The 16,357-nt window shown below is 44.0% G+C and overlaps 1 protein-coding gene across 4 annotated transcripts in view; it reads right to left on the bottom strand.

The window, feature by feature from the left end:
- Positions 1 to 720: 720 nt before the first annotated feature.
- The window catches only part of MSRB3 (methionine sulfoxide reductase B3), a 176,469-nt gene continuing 160,832 nt past the window's right edge, over positions 721 to 16,357 (bottom strand). For all 4 annotated transcript variants that reach the window (XM_049115745.1, XM_025476706.3, XM_035696606.2 and 1 more), the window contains 2 exons: positions 12,000 to 12,097; positions 721 to 3,363 (listed from right to left, as the gene is read on the bottom strand). In XM_049115745.1, the coding sequence (XP_048971702.1) occupies positions 3,202 to 3,363; positions 12,000 to 12,097 (260 nt within the window). In that variant the 3' untranslated portion in view covers positions 721 to 3,201. The remainder of the gene's footprint in view (positions 3,364 to 11,999; positions 12,098 to 16,357) is intronic.

Raw genomic sequence — 16,357 nt, 5'->3', positions numbered from 1 at the left:
TGCTAAAAATAACAGGAGTCTCTAGGAATCAGAGAAGAAGACATTTTTTATAAAGAAATTTTATTGCATAATTTCTGTATACAATAAACATAGGAAAAGGGTCCTTTTAATGAAAATCTCATGACATTTTTCAAAAGTTCCGAGTTGTCTGGAGAAAAAGTGTTACAAAGCTATCTAAAGACAAAAATAGTTGACCTTCAGAACAAACGATAATCCCTTTCATAATCATAATATTCCACATTCAAAGCAAGGCATTTCAATTCAATGAACATGGAGAAGCTTTTAAATTGCTATGTCATTTGCCTTAAGTATTTTAATGCATCTAAGAAGTGAGAAGTTTAAACATATAGAAATGTTCTCTAATAGAATATATACTGCTGCTCTCTTCAGATCCATTCGGCATGACTATACGGATGGACGTTTTACACACCAGCAGAAACCTGTATCTCCTAATGGTACAGTAAGGGCTGAGTGCAGAGGGAAAGTCCCGTGCATTTCCTATGTTAAATGGCACAACTCCCACAGATCACATACACCTTGCCATATTGACGCAGTTCATTGCGCTCCATATCCTGCAAAAATAAATCTAGTGCTCGACAGCTGACATTATTGCTCACCAACGTTTTAGTAATATATTTCTTTAACATAAGACAGAAATATACTGAAAGTTGATACCACTTAAACTCAAAAGCAATCTGGAATTAAACCACATGCATATACCCTGCTTTTTTTTTTTTTTTTTTTCAATGGATGTTGCATTTTTCTTAAAGCTGATGCCGGAAAATGTGGTAGGAGGAAAAACTGGCTTTCCTTGAAACAAAGACAAAGGATTAGAAATGAAGTGGGTTTTTTTTTTTGTTTTTTTGTTTTTTTGTTTTTTTTGAGGGAAATGTTAAGCCCTATAATAAAAACGAGAGAACAATGAGAGTCTGGAATCTCTGGGGAGAGGGAAGGAGCTCCTCATTCATCTTCCTTGTCTACCCCAACACGGTGGCTCGTGTCCAGGACACCCCGGGACAGAAGCTGGAGCAATGCGAGAAGTGCTGTGTGCCCCAAAGGACAGATGTACGTATGCTGTGTCAGGGAAGTCTCTGGAGACTTCCTTCGTTAGTGGATCCCACACTGGATCCTCGGGTCTCTGGGAAATGATGGGGCTCCCTCTGTGAGGTCAGCATGGGTTGCTAGCCTGGTCCTCGTGCCGAGGCCTCAATGGTCTTACATCTCAACTCCAGAGGGACCCCCCGGGGCTAGAGGTACAAGGCTTGGGAGCTGGGAAATGAGGAGCATAACTTACCGGCATTGTGAGGTGAGAGCATTTGTGACAGTGAAGTCACTGGATTATCAGGGCCTCACCAGAAGTACGTGTAGACGCATGGAAGGATGTGGACGTGACCACACTGCCACTTTGATTTGTGACTTTTCATTTTAACTTCTCGTTGTTTCTCATTGTCAAGTGTCCCTCTTTCTTATTTTTGTCTTGGTGCTTACAAGGAAAGACGTCAGTTTTCATAAGCTTTCAAAGATTTACAATATTTTTTAAAAACTGCCTTTCAGGATTAGCATTCAAGGCCTCAAACACCATATCTATCAATCATAAACCGTACCCTCAAACCCAGCTCTGGCGATATCATCTTAAATCACTGCAGGTCCTACCTGTGGAAACCTTATTGTGCACAGTGACAGCCGTTCCACGTTCCACAGGGCCAAGTGTTACACAGCAACTGAGCGGAGCTCCGCAGAGTAAAACCAGCCATATTGCTACAAAGAAAAATTTCTGGCTGGTGGCCCAACTGTTTCCATACCAATCAGCTAAGTCAACCTTCTCTCTGCTTCTTTCCATTTCAAATGCTTGGGCTTCAGCCTCTGAGGCAATTAGAACCAGATCAGTTTAATTTTACAACACAAATCTTAATTGTACAGCAATATAGTAATTTTGCCCTGAGAGTGTCAATTATTTTATAAATAATGCAAGTCCCAGTTTATATATGAAGAGGAGGCATGGAGAGGCTCAATGGCTTGGCCCTTGTCACACAGCAGCGGGGGGGGGGGGGGGGGGGGGAGACTTGAGCTCCTGGGTCTTTCCATTTAACCCCTAGCATCCTCCCGGAGCTCACCCGAACCTCTACATCCCAGGTCCCCTGCTTCGGGCTGCATCTGTCATTACTGGTAGTATCTTGTGGGCTTTTCTGCTCAGCACTGGGTATTCTCCTACCCAGGACCTCCTCCTTGGTCCTCTCCACGCTCTCTTATTTCTGCTGCCTTGATGAGGTGTGCTGTCCCCAACGTTTTCTTTTTACACAGTGGGATTTACCAAAACGCCCTCCCGGCTGCAGCTGGCAGTAGGTGCGGAGGGACCGACTTACAAAAGGCAATGGCAGGTGCTGTTCTTTGTGGACTTGGGACAAAAACGGGGCTCAGCGTTTTACAGTTGTCCTACATTCCAATGTTCTCGATGGAAAATAAAATAAAATAAAATAAAGGCCTACCCGTGAGGTAATGTTTACTTCTCTCCACCACAACACTCAGTGCACCGCACCCCCCCAACCCCTGCACCCCCACTCCGACCCACAGATCTGGCAACAATTTAACATAAGGAAAGACTTTAGACCTTCACACCCTTTTAGCGAGAATAAACGACCTTAGCTCAAACTTTCCACAAAGCTGAGAAGTCTCAGAAGACGTGAGTCCGCCCCTGTCTCAGGTAGGCCTGCGCGGGGGCCTCGGGCCTCGTGTCTCGCAGGTCTGGGTGCCCTGCTCTGGGTGCTGGGCTGCCACCGCCACCCCCACCCCAGGGGATCCCAAGCCCAGCACCTTCTGCCTCTGAAGCAAGGGGTGGGGTGTGGGGGGAGGGATCCCCAAAGAAGCTGCGTGCTCAGAGAAAATCAGGCCAAGCGGCACTCCAGTGGCTTGGGAAAGAGGGTCCCCAGACCACGGCCACCATTGAGGCCACAAACCATCTGGGTCTAGCTGGTGGCCAGGTGCATGGCCGCCTGAGGCCTCTGTCTAAGCAAAAAGAAGAAAAAGATCTAAAGCACAAAACTGCCCTTAGAGTTCTTGAAAAAATATATCTAAGATAGACAATTCTGAGTTGTTGGGGTTTTGTTTCTTTTTTTCTTTTTGTTTTGTTTTTTGGTTTAGTTGTTTTCTGATTTTTCTTTGGACCCAGCTGCGCCACGAGGACCCTGGGCCAGGGCTCCGGGCCTACAGCTCGGCTCTGCCCCCCGCGGCCGGGCCACCCGGCCCGCTGCTCCCCTGGGTGCCACCGCCCGCGGGTGTGAACGCCAGGGACGCCGAGTTGATGCAGTATCTTTTGCCGGTGGGACGAGGGCCGTCGTCGAAAATGTGCCCGAGGTGAGCCCCGCACTGCAAAGAGAAGAGCGACATGGTCAAGGGGACGGCGTGGACACCGCAGGCTTTGCAGGGGGCCCATGCTCGGTGGTGTAGACGGATCCCAGCTTGTAGAGCAGGGGGACCACAGGTGGCCTGGCCGGTGGCAGCGCAGGGGTGGCTCCGGGGCGGCCCGCACCGCAGGCCAGGAGTGGGACACCGGGTACCGGGCACAGCCGACATCGGGTAGGAGCCACTATATTTGGTGACCGTGCGGTCTCTCGGCCCCTTGAATGATGCCGAGATGCTGTGGCTTTATGAATTGAGCAGCTGAGCAAATGGGATGAATTTTATGGATTCCTCCCCCCCTTGTGAGGAACACGTGGAATAAAGTCTCCCCTACCCACCTCCACCCATCCCTGGCGTTACTCTTGGCTTTGGATGGGTGGGCTTCAGAGATGCAGAAGACACTGCGCAGCTGGCCGGACAGAGGGGACGTTTGCTTTCACGGGCAGTAAACTTCACATCAGACAAGTGCTGACGTCCTTGGAACCCAGCAAGGCCACGGCAAGGCTCAACAGATGTGTGCCACGCGGTCACCGGGCCGGCGAGCGAGGCGAATAGAATGTCACAGCCCACACGGTCGCTTTACTCCAACTCCCAGTAGGTGGAGTGCCCTGGCTTCTCCACCCACCGGCCCCGTGTTATGGGGGCAAGGAAGGAGCTCGAATCCGTGCTGCCGACTATCCATGAAGCTCGGGGAAGGAGAGGAGGCCCAGCACCCAGACAGAAGCAGCAGGACAGCAGGAGGGCTGGGTGGCTGTGACAGGTTAGAGAGAGATCCAGCCCAGAGAGGGTTTCTCCAGAAAGGCTGGCTCGGTGCACATGCCCTGCACTAGCCCCTCCGACGCTGGGTACGACTCCGGGGACACCACTATATGTCACACTTAACTATCTTGCACCCTTTCTTTCTATTCTTTCTTTCTATTCTTTCTTTCTTTTCTTTCTATTCTTTCTTTCTATCCTTTCTATCCTTTCTTTCTTTTCTTTCTTTCTTCTTTCTTTCTTCTTTCTTTCTTTCTTTCTTTCTTTCTTTCTTTCTTTTCTAGATTTTTATTTATTTATCCATGAGAATCACAGAGATAGAGGCAGAGACACAGGCAGAGGGAGAAACAGGCTCTCTGTGGGGAGCCCGATGCGGTACTCGAACCCAGGACACCGGGATCATACCCTGAGCCGAAGGGAGATGCTCAACCACTTGGTGGCACTCAGCCACTTGGTGCCCCTCTTGTACCTTTTCTGAGCAGGGACAGGAGTGAGGGATAAGGAGACAATAGTGCATCATATTCAAACGGGCTGTGAAAACACATCAATCGTCATGCAACAAGGAAACTGAAGCCTGAGGCAAACGACTTCCATTCATTTATTGAAGTATTTTCGGAGCCAGGCAGTGTCTCAGACTCTGCAGACACAGGCAACAACCCCTGGACTCACGCTGCTGACATTCTAGTGGGAGAGATAGATAATACACAAAGAAATATCAACTATCAAGTACGATAGGTGGGAATAAATGCCAAGGAGAGGGGGAAAAGAGGCAGTGATATGAAGCGTCAGGGTTGGGGGCTGATATTGCAGGTATGAGGGTGAGGGGCTATTCTTCTGGGGTGACTCTGGAATAAGAAACCAAAGGAAGTGAGTAGGCAAAGGAGTGGACATCAGAGGAGCATTTGGAGTAGATGGAAGAGTCAAGATTTAGGGAATGCTGTGAGAGAAAAGGCCTGTAGCTGATTTATTAATTCTTCTCACTGTGCTCGGTTGGTATACAAAACCCTTAGAATTTACAGGAAAAGAGAGTAGGAATTGACATGGGAATTGGGCTAATGAACCAAATGGAGATGATGAGAGAGAAATGAAGGACAGTGCTCATTACAATGGAAAGAACTAGAATCTTAGTTTCCCTATCCAAAGTGCTACGCTCAATTCTCAGGGGTCCTCTAGTTATTAATAAATAGCACAAATAGCGACTCTGACTATATGGCACTTCCATGTTAAAAGTGCATTCTTATTTTACTGCCAACATACTGTGTCAGCTTATTAAAGAACTAAAAATGAACCCTGAACTGATTTGATCTATTGCCTGGAAAATATGAAACAGGCCTAAAAAACAAATCTTGCACTATTTTACCACATTCTATGCAGGTTTAGGTAATATCAAGGCTGACAGCTCAGATTGCTTTTCCTTTCTATAAACAATTGAGGCCAAATTTTCAGGCATCAGCAGCTAAGATGCACCAGTAAAAATACATATGCTTACCCAGTGGACACAGGAAAACACCTATTTCTGCCTGCCAAAACAGTCAGTGTGCAGGCCAATAGGAACTCATGCTCTCGGTGACCAGTATGTGTGCACCATTATTGATCTCACATGCAGCTCTGGCACTTTGATCACTTGGCATCTGAGAGGCGCATTTTTCACATAAAGGCCTCAGACAGGTTTTCTGTTTTTGTTTTTTAATGACCGAAAACAGCTATCTGGGCAAAACAACTGACGTTACCTTTATTCATCATCTCTTGGACATATTTAGAAAACAGTGCTATTTACCTTACTCCAAAAAGAAGACGCAGCAAGGATATGCTTGAAGCTCTTTGGGACTATTTTATATGTCTTCATTTCCCCAATCATCTTTAACAAATCCAACTTAGGGCAATTCAATCTGTTGCACTGAGTTGGCTATTGGTCTGCAGTTTCACTTGCTAAATCTGGAACTGGGTGTTTTGCTTACACAGAAAGAAAAACACAGATTCTAGATGCCCCTAATCCAAAAGGAAAAGGCAGGGGGATGAGGAAGAGAACTTGGAATGAAGCAACAAAAATCGCTGGCAAACAGCTCTATGGGTTGGGGATGGTAGGGGTGGGGAAAGCCTCAGGAAAGGTGTGAGTCCCCTACGAATGATAGTGATAGCTTCATCAGGCTTGCCCAAGGTGTTCTGGAGGATTCACACCGGGCTCAGACAACCGAGGGAGGAGCCACATTTCAAAACACAGCCAGGTGTTCATGTATATCTGGGCCACCACATGCATGCCCACTCCACCACCTGCAAAGCTGCGAAGCCATTTGTCTGCAGGAAGCCTAACCACACAGCACCATTTCTGCTCCTTCCCAGGTACACCCAGTCTCCCATAAAAGACTATTACCGGGTTTCTTTGAAAAGTGCATAAGCCCTGAAGGTTCCTCCCAGAGGGGAACGCACATGGAGCCCATTCTTTCCAGCTTCTACCCCTGGCCGAAGGCTGGGATGATGAATGGAAGTTGTCAGTGATGCATTGTTTCTTTAGCCGCCTGTGAGCTCTTGCCTCCCTGGCCCCAGCCAACTGGCAATGTGTTGGGATCTCAGCACACCTGGTTGTAACTGAAACAAACTGGCTGCCCGACGAAGAAATCTCTGAAACCTGCTGTTAATGATTTATTTCAGGGTAAAATCTTTAGTGTGCATTTTGAAAGTTGTTTTAAAACAGTTATGCCATTTATTTTATGGGTAAGATGCACACTACAACCGAATGTTCTAGCTCTCATTCTGAGAGAGCACGAGATAATTGTTCAAAAGAAAATTTTAAACTTCCCGGAGGAATCTTTTATCACCTAAGCCTCCCACTCAGAAAAGTTGGCAACTAAAGAACCTGCAGAGAACCAAGGGAAAAGACGCTCCCCTCCCCCAAAAAGTGATTGAACATCAAATTTAACATAATTCCTTAAAATCTGACTGCAATTCTCAATCGTGTGCATGAGAAACACAAATAGTGCATTCAACACAGTTACATATTTCCGCACTGATGTATTTCCAACTGTCCTAGAGGGTTTTCTCCCAGCTTTTTCTAGGATGTTTTGGGCTTTATTATTGTCATTTTCTCTTAAGTGTTTGATCTACAAGATGAAGCAGTTTCAAAGCAGGGCTTTTACACTTGGGCACATGGGGCAGGATGAGAAGGAGAAAAGAGTTTAAGAAGAAAAGCAATTTACTTTGCCAGTAGTATCCTGTTTTCTCCCACCGTTATTGAAGACACTTGTGTGTAAGTAGGGCTCTTTCCTCTGTGCTTGTGATATTAATCTTTTGCCAAGGAAATGATTGTGAAGTCACCAGTTTAGCATTATGATTTTACCGAAAGATCAAGAAAAAGAGAGATGGGCTGTGAGTCTGAAACCCTATTGTAACACATGGCTATCTTTAATCATCAGCAATATAGGAGTTGTCATCTGCAAAAGATTAATAAGGTTTGGGGCTTTACCAAAAACTGCTTAACTTTTGAAAGACACCGTGTATTGGTGGGTATTTACCTTTCTGTTGATTTGGTTGCCTAAGAACAAATTAATAGTGACCTAAAACAAACTTAAGGGACCCTACCATAGAGTCCAGCTAGTAAGAGCGGCCGGCATAAATAGACTCCAACTTGGGTAAACCCAGGGATCTGATGGTTTCCTTAAAGATGATTACCAAAAGTTAAGTGATTTATTGGTCTCCCATTTGCTGCAGATGTAGAATTTTGATCTAAAGAAGGAGGAGTTCCCCAAGTATTACCAGGAGGGGCTTACTTCTCTGAACTACAGCTTACACCGCGCAACTCTTCCCTTGTTGCACTGAATTTAACTCCTGACAGAGCACTGCTTACCAGGCTCGGCTGGAGGATTAGGGAGACGCTGTCAAACGATTATTCATAGCAGGTAGTGAAATGAGGATAGATGCAGTATATTTTATCACTAGCTGAAAAGTGTGAATGAAATCTTAAAAAGTTCTAACTGCAAATCGGTGGAAAATTGCCATAGCTGGGGAGAAGATACACGTGCCCACTAAGGCAGGCAGATTGAAGGTAAAGAAAGAGATGACGGGAATGTAATTCCTCCTTGAAGAGGTAACTGCCCTCAATTCAGCGGGTCGAACAGTAAAAGCAAACAGATATGGTTGCAACAAAAGTCGGGATGGAACGGGGCAACCTATTTCCTCTGCGAGCAGGAATTGAACCAGAAGGCACTGAAGACCCTCCAGCCCCCTCGCGAGTTTTCTGCATTGTTGACTTAGCATCAGGTAGTGTGCGAGGTTCCTTACACAGCAATTCTTTCAGAAGGACCTGACTGCACTATTTATCTTAAGAGTGTTGACAGTACTGAATCAATCTTTAACTTTCTCAACAAAATCTTACTAAGATATGTGACTAAAGGAGTCACGGGACACAAGGAAGAACTACTGGGTAGTATAAGGAGGGGTTAGAGTATGTCTCCCAGCACGTTTATAATTCCTACCCAACTAGGGGGCCTAACTCACTGCATAGAATGTCCTACATCACAATTTAAACCAAACAGAAGAAAGAGAAAAAAGAAGAATCCTAAATACTGGAGCAAGAATTAGGAACCGACAGACAGGGAAGAAAAAAAAAATGCCAAGCAAGTACTTGGAGCCTACTGGTTTTGTCCATGGAAGTTCAGCTCATTTGGATAAGGTGGCAGGACGAGGGTCGTCATGTGTAGATGCTGCATCTTTACCATAAGGAAAGAAATACTCGGCATAACATGTCCAACTGAGAATGTCTATGAGGTCCCTAACGCATCTAACAGGTTCTTCGTCAGACAAACCACATTGTGGCGATTCAATCTGGACAAAGGACATGCCACGTGAATTCAAAATGTGATCAGAATTTTAGAAAGAAGCGAAGCAGATCTGAATGAAGTTTCCTACTATCCCTTCCTCTCGAAATGATGGGAGAAACTGTGGGTAGGGGAAGAGATACATAAACTGAAAGAGTAGAAGGTTAAAAAAAAAAAAGATAAATGGATCACGAAAAGTAGCAATAAGAATGAGAAACCAGGAAACGAAATACACGTGGTCACTCTAGTAGGGAGAGCATTTGGTCAGTTATTTTTTTCCAAGTTGAGATAAAAAAGGATGAATGAGAAAATGGAAAAAAAAGACTCAAGAAAAATGTAGAACAAAAGGAAAATAAATGTGTGGGTGAAACACAGAACAAAAGAGAAATAAGAAAGAAAGAAAGAAAGAAAGAAAGAAAGAAAGAAAGAAAGAAAGAAGAAAGAAAGAAAGAAAGAACAAACGATACCTAGCACACTTTAGTGAGCAATTCCTGCTCTGTTGACGTGGACATCCCCCACTCTGCCCACAGGGAGAAGAATCCAGCAAACATGACTTTCTTTACTGCTGGAACCCGATTATTTTCCCTGTGGAACTTACTTCACAGAGCACGTATTTTTAGACACGGCTTAATAGAACAAATTTCCCCTCCCTCTTCTCTTTAAATTTAAGACTTTTATTTAAGAAAGAGTCACCATGCGCTTTCCAAATCTGAGTTAATAAAGGTGGCAGGGGAAAAAGCCAGAAGGGATAGGTGAGTGTTAGTTCTTCACCCAACTATTCAGAAAGGGCCCAGAGCACAGTAACAGCCACCTAGGCTTTTGGCCAAAGCGTTGAGAGCTGTACTTGGTTTAGCTTAGTGTCTCTTATATCATGTTGCCTGACTTGGGCAGTTTGTAGGGTTCATTTCTCTTTGGTCACAACAGAACCCCTTCATAATGGTCTTTTCTTGACCGCTACTAATATCATCTCTGCGGTTGGCCCCAAGAAAGGACCAAGTTTTACTCTGTGAATTGAAAGAATCAGTCGCAGAGACCTCAGAGAACAGAACGTTAAGGAAAGTCATTATCTTACGCCTCACTTTTCCTGGCCCTTTTTTATTTGGTTCTCAATGGACTCAATGTTTGAAAGTGGATTCTGAATAAAAAGGAAAGTAGGCGCCATGCAACAGCCTCTAAGGCGGCTTACAACGAAACACAACTGTTGTCTTAAAAGAGGTTTGTTAAGTACCATGTACCTAGGTTATACATTACTAGTATCATCCTACCCGGTTACTTTTCTGTTGGATATTTTAGATTCCGGGGGAGATAATCATAGTTTTTGTGGCAGTTATACAAATCTCGATTAATATTCAATTGAATATTAATTCAATTGCTGAATTGATTCTAAAAGCTGAATCAAAGCTTTTTGATTGAAAAGCTGAATTGAACTAAACCAACCGCTGGAGGTGACAGGATTTTGTTGTTGTTGTTTTAATGTAGACCACTCTTGGTGATCTACTAGCTAAGCACCCTAGAGCTCTGGAGCTCAATGCCCAAATTCGAGTTCCAGCTCTGCCACTTAAATCGATGTAGCTTTACACAAGTTGTCATTGTCCTCTTTGTGTTTTAATTTTTACTTTTTTTCAACTGAAAAATAAGAAAGAATGGCAGTGTCTACCTGACAAGGTTATTGAGAGCCTTAACCAGGGCAGCTTTTAAAACTTGCTGGCGTTCAGGCCTCACACAAGCCAAGTCACTGAAAATCTCTGGGGGTGAGACCCAAGATCGGGAAGTTCCACTATCTCACTCAGAGACTCGTATGTGAGAGACAAGAGTGGACCGAAAATATGACCTAGGTAAAATATGAAGTCTGCTTTTCAAGGAGAGAGTGGTCCTCATACTTAGAAGACAGTAAACTCGCCAGCTTTATTTAAAAAAAAGGAAAGCACAAATTCATCAGATGGTTAGGTTCTAACCAATCTCCCTCCCTACTTGGTAGTAAATATGCCACCTCCTCCCTAAAAGTCTTGTGCCTGACGAAGGGGGTTAAAGGGCAAGTAGAAGAATGTTGCGGGAGGCCCACGTGGCAATCACTTTGCTATTTCAGCTGCCGGATGGTGCCCCCTTTGCCTCTGATATGCGCAACAGACATCCCCCAACCAACATTTCAGTGCCACAATACTCAGACTCTACATTTCACTTATTTACAGCAGATTAGAACAGGACTACCTCCTGTTCTAAAGGATGGAATGGAATGGAATGGAACGTGCAGTTGCTCTAATTCTGTGTAAAGAAGGTTCTGGCTATGTCTCTGAGTTTAAATACAAAAATACCCACAAGTTCAAGTCTTCTAGATTGGGATGACAGATTAACTCTTTCTGTCTCCTCAACACATGCTCATTTTCTCCTGTAGAGCCAGCCCTAATTCGGTTAGAGCAGAGTGATAGGAACTAACTGGAACATCCTTGGAAACTGAGAGAGGTCTGTGCACTGGGAGAAGCAGAGATGGCATTGCCTTATCACGTTTTCTCTCTCTGAGCTCATAAGGCCCACTACTGAACCTCCTCTTCCCACTGCCTTTCTCCAACCTCCCTCCTCATCCACACAGGGAAAGCTGTCTCTGGGGTCTTAACCGACCATCTTTGGATCATTACCATTAGGGGCATTACAGCTGTACAACGGGGGCACAGAACTGCAGGGAGAGGGGGACTCTCCAAACATCAGATTCTACAAAGCCACGTAATGAAAACTTCATACGTCCTAAGAACAGCCTATTCCCCACTGTACTCAGTCAGCTGAAGGTGATTTTTCCTATCCATCTTTTTTTTTTTTTTTTTTTTTAATAGTGTTGAAGCCAATGACTGGCATTCTCTTGGACTTGCTTAACACCTGACGACTGGGATCTCATTAAGACTTTACGGAGACTTCCTTGCATTCGTCTGTCCCTTTTGTGACAGTCACATGGCCCTAGTTGCTATATTAGCCAAACAGGAACCCAGGAAGTGTTTGTGGTGCAGAGTGAGCAGCACAGTGGGTTTTGGGGTGAGGTTAACTGACCTGAGAGCAGCTTGTTTCCACCCTGTGCATCCCATAGGAAAAGTCGTCCGTGAATGTGATTGCATCGGAACTGATCACATCGTGGAACGAAGGCCAACCTGGGGCAGGGCAGCATGAGAACAAGACAGAGAGGAGAGAGAGAGAGACAGCCTGTGGTTAAAATATAAATTTAAAAAATTACTAAGCAAAGAATGAAAACCTTTAGGATATGAATCATGCTGAACTTCTTCAACCTGAAAAAAAAGTCAGAAGCTGAATAACTTCCTCACATTTGGATTACAGTTGCATTGGGAGTTTATGTTTCAAGAAGCCTTCTTAGACCATCTAGTAGTCTTCTACAGCACCCCTGGACTTATAAAGCTCTCTCTTGCCCCTTGGTTTTGTCTCTCATCCTGAGGCACTGGGCACTCATTATGAGTCTTACAGTGTGACATTTTCCAAAACTCAACCCAATTGTTCCTTTTTAAAAAAAAAAAAAGATAGATTTATTTTAAAATGAGAGGGGATGGGGGTGAGTGGGAGGAGGGTCGGGGCAGAGGGAGAGAAATCTTCAAGCCAATTCCCCACTGAGCGTGGAGCCCGACACAGGGCTTGATCCCTGGACCCCAAGGACCTGAACCTAAACCAGGACTCGGGCACTCAACTGACTGAGCCACCCAGCCGCCCCTCCACTCCCCACCCCCACCACCTTTTAAAAATAGATTTATTTATTTTTTAAAGATTTATTTTATTCCAATTCTTCTGGCTGCTAACTTTTCAGTTATTCCAGGCCTCTTTAGGATGCATGCTTTTTCAGTCCTGAGTTTGTATGGTTAAAATATTTTTAAAAATGAGTATTCCGTAGTTTCCATCTTAACCTAATTTCTCCAGACAGGGGTATCTGGAAAGCAGCTTCTATCTATTTTATGGGCAAGAAGCTTGCTCACTTCCTAGAGGAAAGTCATAGAGCAGTATTCTTCAGGCATCTCTAGGGAGCACCTTCTCTGAAATAGCATCTTGTTCCCATTTTCATTTATTCTAATGATTTTTAAAATATGCACACAGCTTTGAGAAACTCAATAATAAGGACCATAAGATTGCACAAATGTTTATGAGTGTACAGTCAGGTTTTACGCTCAGTACTTCTAGGCATGGTTTTACATATTTCCACAAAATTTGTCTGGAGTTACTGAGCTGAAGCCCAAAATGATGGAAGAGGTGTGATGTTGCTGAACTGCTGGTACAATCTTTTTTCTTTTTCAGAAGCCAAATTTATTCCTGTAGAAAGGAGGAAGCCCTTTAAAAACATGGTGCTCTGTGTTAATACACCAACTGAAAGAAAACAGAATGCAGACTTCAACAATATGATTTCCAGTTTCAAACAAAACAAATTAGCTCAGGCCAAGTTTTTATAAGAAACTCCCCCAAGCCCCCATCCCCCGCTATGCAGCAGTATAGCTTTCACAGTCTGTGCTGGATTTAACCCCCCAGAGCTGAGACACTTTCCAATTCCTTGATTTGAGTTCAAGATTGTTGCAAATCACCAGGAAAACCTTAACTTTCTAGGTATAAGATCACATTCCGAAAAAAAAAAAAAATTATGCCAAGACACACCAGTATTCTTAAGAAAGCTTACCTCTCTTTGTCTTCTAGATTCTAAAGAGAATCTAAACAGACTCTAGGTTATAGTTTTTGGTCTATAATGACTATTTGGCTCATTTAGGTATTCTTTGCTCAATGGCAGAAGTGCCAATGGCTAGGAAAGAGAGGTTTGTTTTTTTTTTTTTAAGATTTTATTTATTTATTTATGATAGACACAGAGAGAGAGAGACAGAGAGAGGCAGAGACACAGGCAGAGGGAGAAGCAGGCTCCATGCAGGAAGCCCGACGTGGGACTCGATCCCTGGACTCCAGGATCGCGCCCTGGGCCAAAGGGAAGTGCCAAACCTCTGAGCCACCCAGGGATCCCCAGAAAGAGAGGTTTAAAGGTTTTTTTTTTTTTTTTTTTTTTTTTATGATAGTCACAGAGAGAGAGAGAGAGAGGCAGAGACATAGGCAGAGGGAGAAGCAGGCTCCATGCACCGGGAGCCCGACGTGGGATTCGATCCTGGGTCTCCAGGATCGCGCCGTGGGCCAAAGGCAGGCGCCAAACCGCTGCGCCACCCAGGGATCCCGAAAGAGAGGTTTAAAGGTGATGTCTGGAGACACTGAAAAATAATTTAGCTATGCAAAGAAAGAGAACATTCTATATTTTTAACCTCCCATATTATAACTCATTCAATTGCAGTATATGACAACTAATATGATGGAGGGATGTATTTGATTCAGTAGTAAACAAATAAAGAGGTTTTTTTTTTGTTTTGTTTTTTACCATAAAGCTCCCCTCCATCTTGCACACATTTTCCTATTTCTAGAATTCAAGATAGGTGTGTGTGTGCACGCTACCTCTTCATCTTATCTATACTTATCATGTTCTACTTATCATACTGGATTTTTTTTAAAGATTTTATTTATTTATTCATGAGAGACACGGAGAGAGAGGCAGAGACACAGGCAGAGGGAGAAGCAGGCTCCATGCACCGGGAGCCTGACGTGGGACTCGATCCCGGGTCTCCAGGATCAGGCCCTGGGCTGAAGGCGGCGCTAAACCACTGAGCCACCCAGGCCGCCCTCAAACTGGACCTTTGACTTATTTGTTCTCATGCTTTCTTCTCTGACTAGGTGGTGAGCATTCCGAAGGCAGAGTCCACACAAACAAGAAAATGGGATGGATATTTATGGGACATCACTGAGTTACCACAGGAGACAGAAAATCTAATCAACATCCCTTTTTTACCGACTAGGTTAAGAAATTAGCAATGCTATTTTTTCATTGGAGAATCCAACTTGACTCAATCCAACTTGACTCAAATAATAAACCTCTCTTTATAGGTAGAGTAGCTTATTCTTTACTTAGGATGGTAAATTCATGCAGATCATCTAGGTCACTAACTTAACAAGATTTTTTGTGGGGAGGAGAGGGAGAGGGAGCAGAAAGATGTGGTACTTGCCAACACTACACAGGCAGTGAGTGGCCAAGCCAAAGCTAGAATCTGTGTATTCTGACTTTAGTTTAGAACTCCCTTCTCATGGTCCACTTTCTTCCTCAATAGAAGGCCAAGACATACTGTTGGTGGGAATGTGAACTGGTGCAGCCACTCTGGAAAACTGTGTGGAGGTTCCTCAAAGAGTTAAAAATAGACCTGCCCTACGACCCAGCAATTGCACTGCTGGGGATTTATCCCAAAGATTCAGATGCAGTGAAATGCCGAGACACCTGCACCCCAATGTTTCTAGCAGCAATGTCCACAATAGCCAAACTGTGGAAGGAGCCTCGGTGTCCATCGAAAGATGATGGATAAAGAAGATGTGGTCTATGTATACAATGGAATATTCCCCAGCCATTAGAAACGACAAATACCCACCATTTGCTTCAACATGGATGGAACTGGAGGGTGTTATGCTGAGTGAAGTAAGTCAATCGGAGAAGGACAAACAGTATATGTTCTCATTCATTTGGGGAATATAAATAATAGTGAAAGGGAATATAAGGGAAGGGAGAAGAAATGTGTGGGAAATATCAGAAAGGGAGACAGAACGTAAAGACTCCTAACTCTGGGAAACGAACTAGGGGTGGTGGAAGGGGAGGAGGGCGGGGGGTGGGGGTGAATAGGTGACTGGCACTGAGGGGGGCACTTGACGGGATGAGCACTGGGTGTTATTCTGTATGTTGGTAAATTGAACACCAATAAAAAATAAATTTATTTAAAAAAAAAAAAGAAGGCCAAGACATCATTCGTTTCAATAATCAAACAGGAAGGAAATTGCAGGTTTTAAGAAATATGTTTAGTGCCACGTCTGGATTGGTTAGGAGCCACCTTGTTACACTCATGAGCTTCTAAGTGGAAGCAGATAATGAAAGAATACTAAACAATACTGATTCTCTCACCAACAACCAAACTGTTCAAAGAGAAAGTTCAAGAGTAATGACATAAATAATGCAATCTAGTTTGGGGCATGGATGATTTTTTACTCATTTATGTAAAATAACCATAAATACTTAGAAGCTCACTTTAGGTAATAATATTGAGAAAACTATCAGTTCTATTCCGGGTTTCTTCATTCTAATTCTTTGCTAACAATTGTGAATCATTGCCTATTAAAAATTTTGGGGAGGGGAGGGAACCACTTTCAAATGAGCTATCAAACCACACAGCTATACATTTTGTCTCCATGAATTAAATATGTATAGAATTTTCCAGAAGACTACATTCAAGAGTAGACAAGGATGAGGTATAGTGACACGGAGTAGGTAAGGGTTCTCAAAAGATTTCAATGTT

This window comes from Canis lupus, chromosome 10, assembly GCF_003254725.2.
Source record: "Canis lupus dingo isolate Sandy chromosome 10, ASM325472v2, whole genome shotgun sequence".
In the NCBI taxonomy this organism is placed as follows: domain Eukaryota; kingdom Metazoa; phylum Chordata; class Mammalia; order Carnivora; family Canidae; genus Canis; species Canis lupus.
The sequence above is the reverse complement of the archived record's forward strand: the minus strand, read 5'-3'. Positions and strand labels throughout refer to the sequence as shown.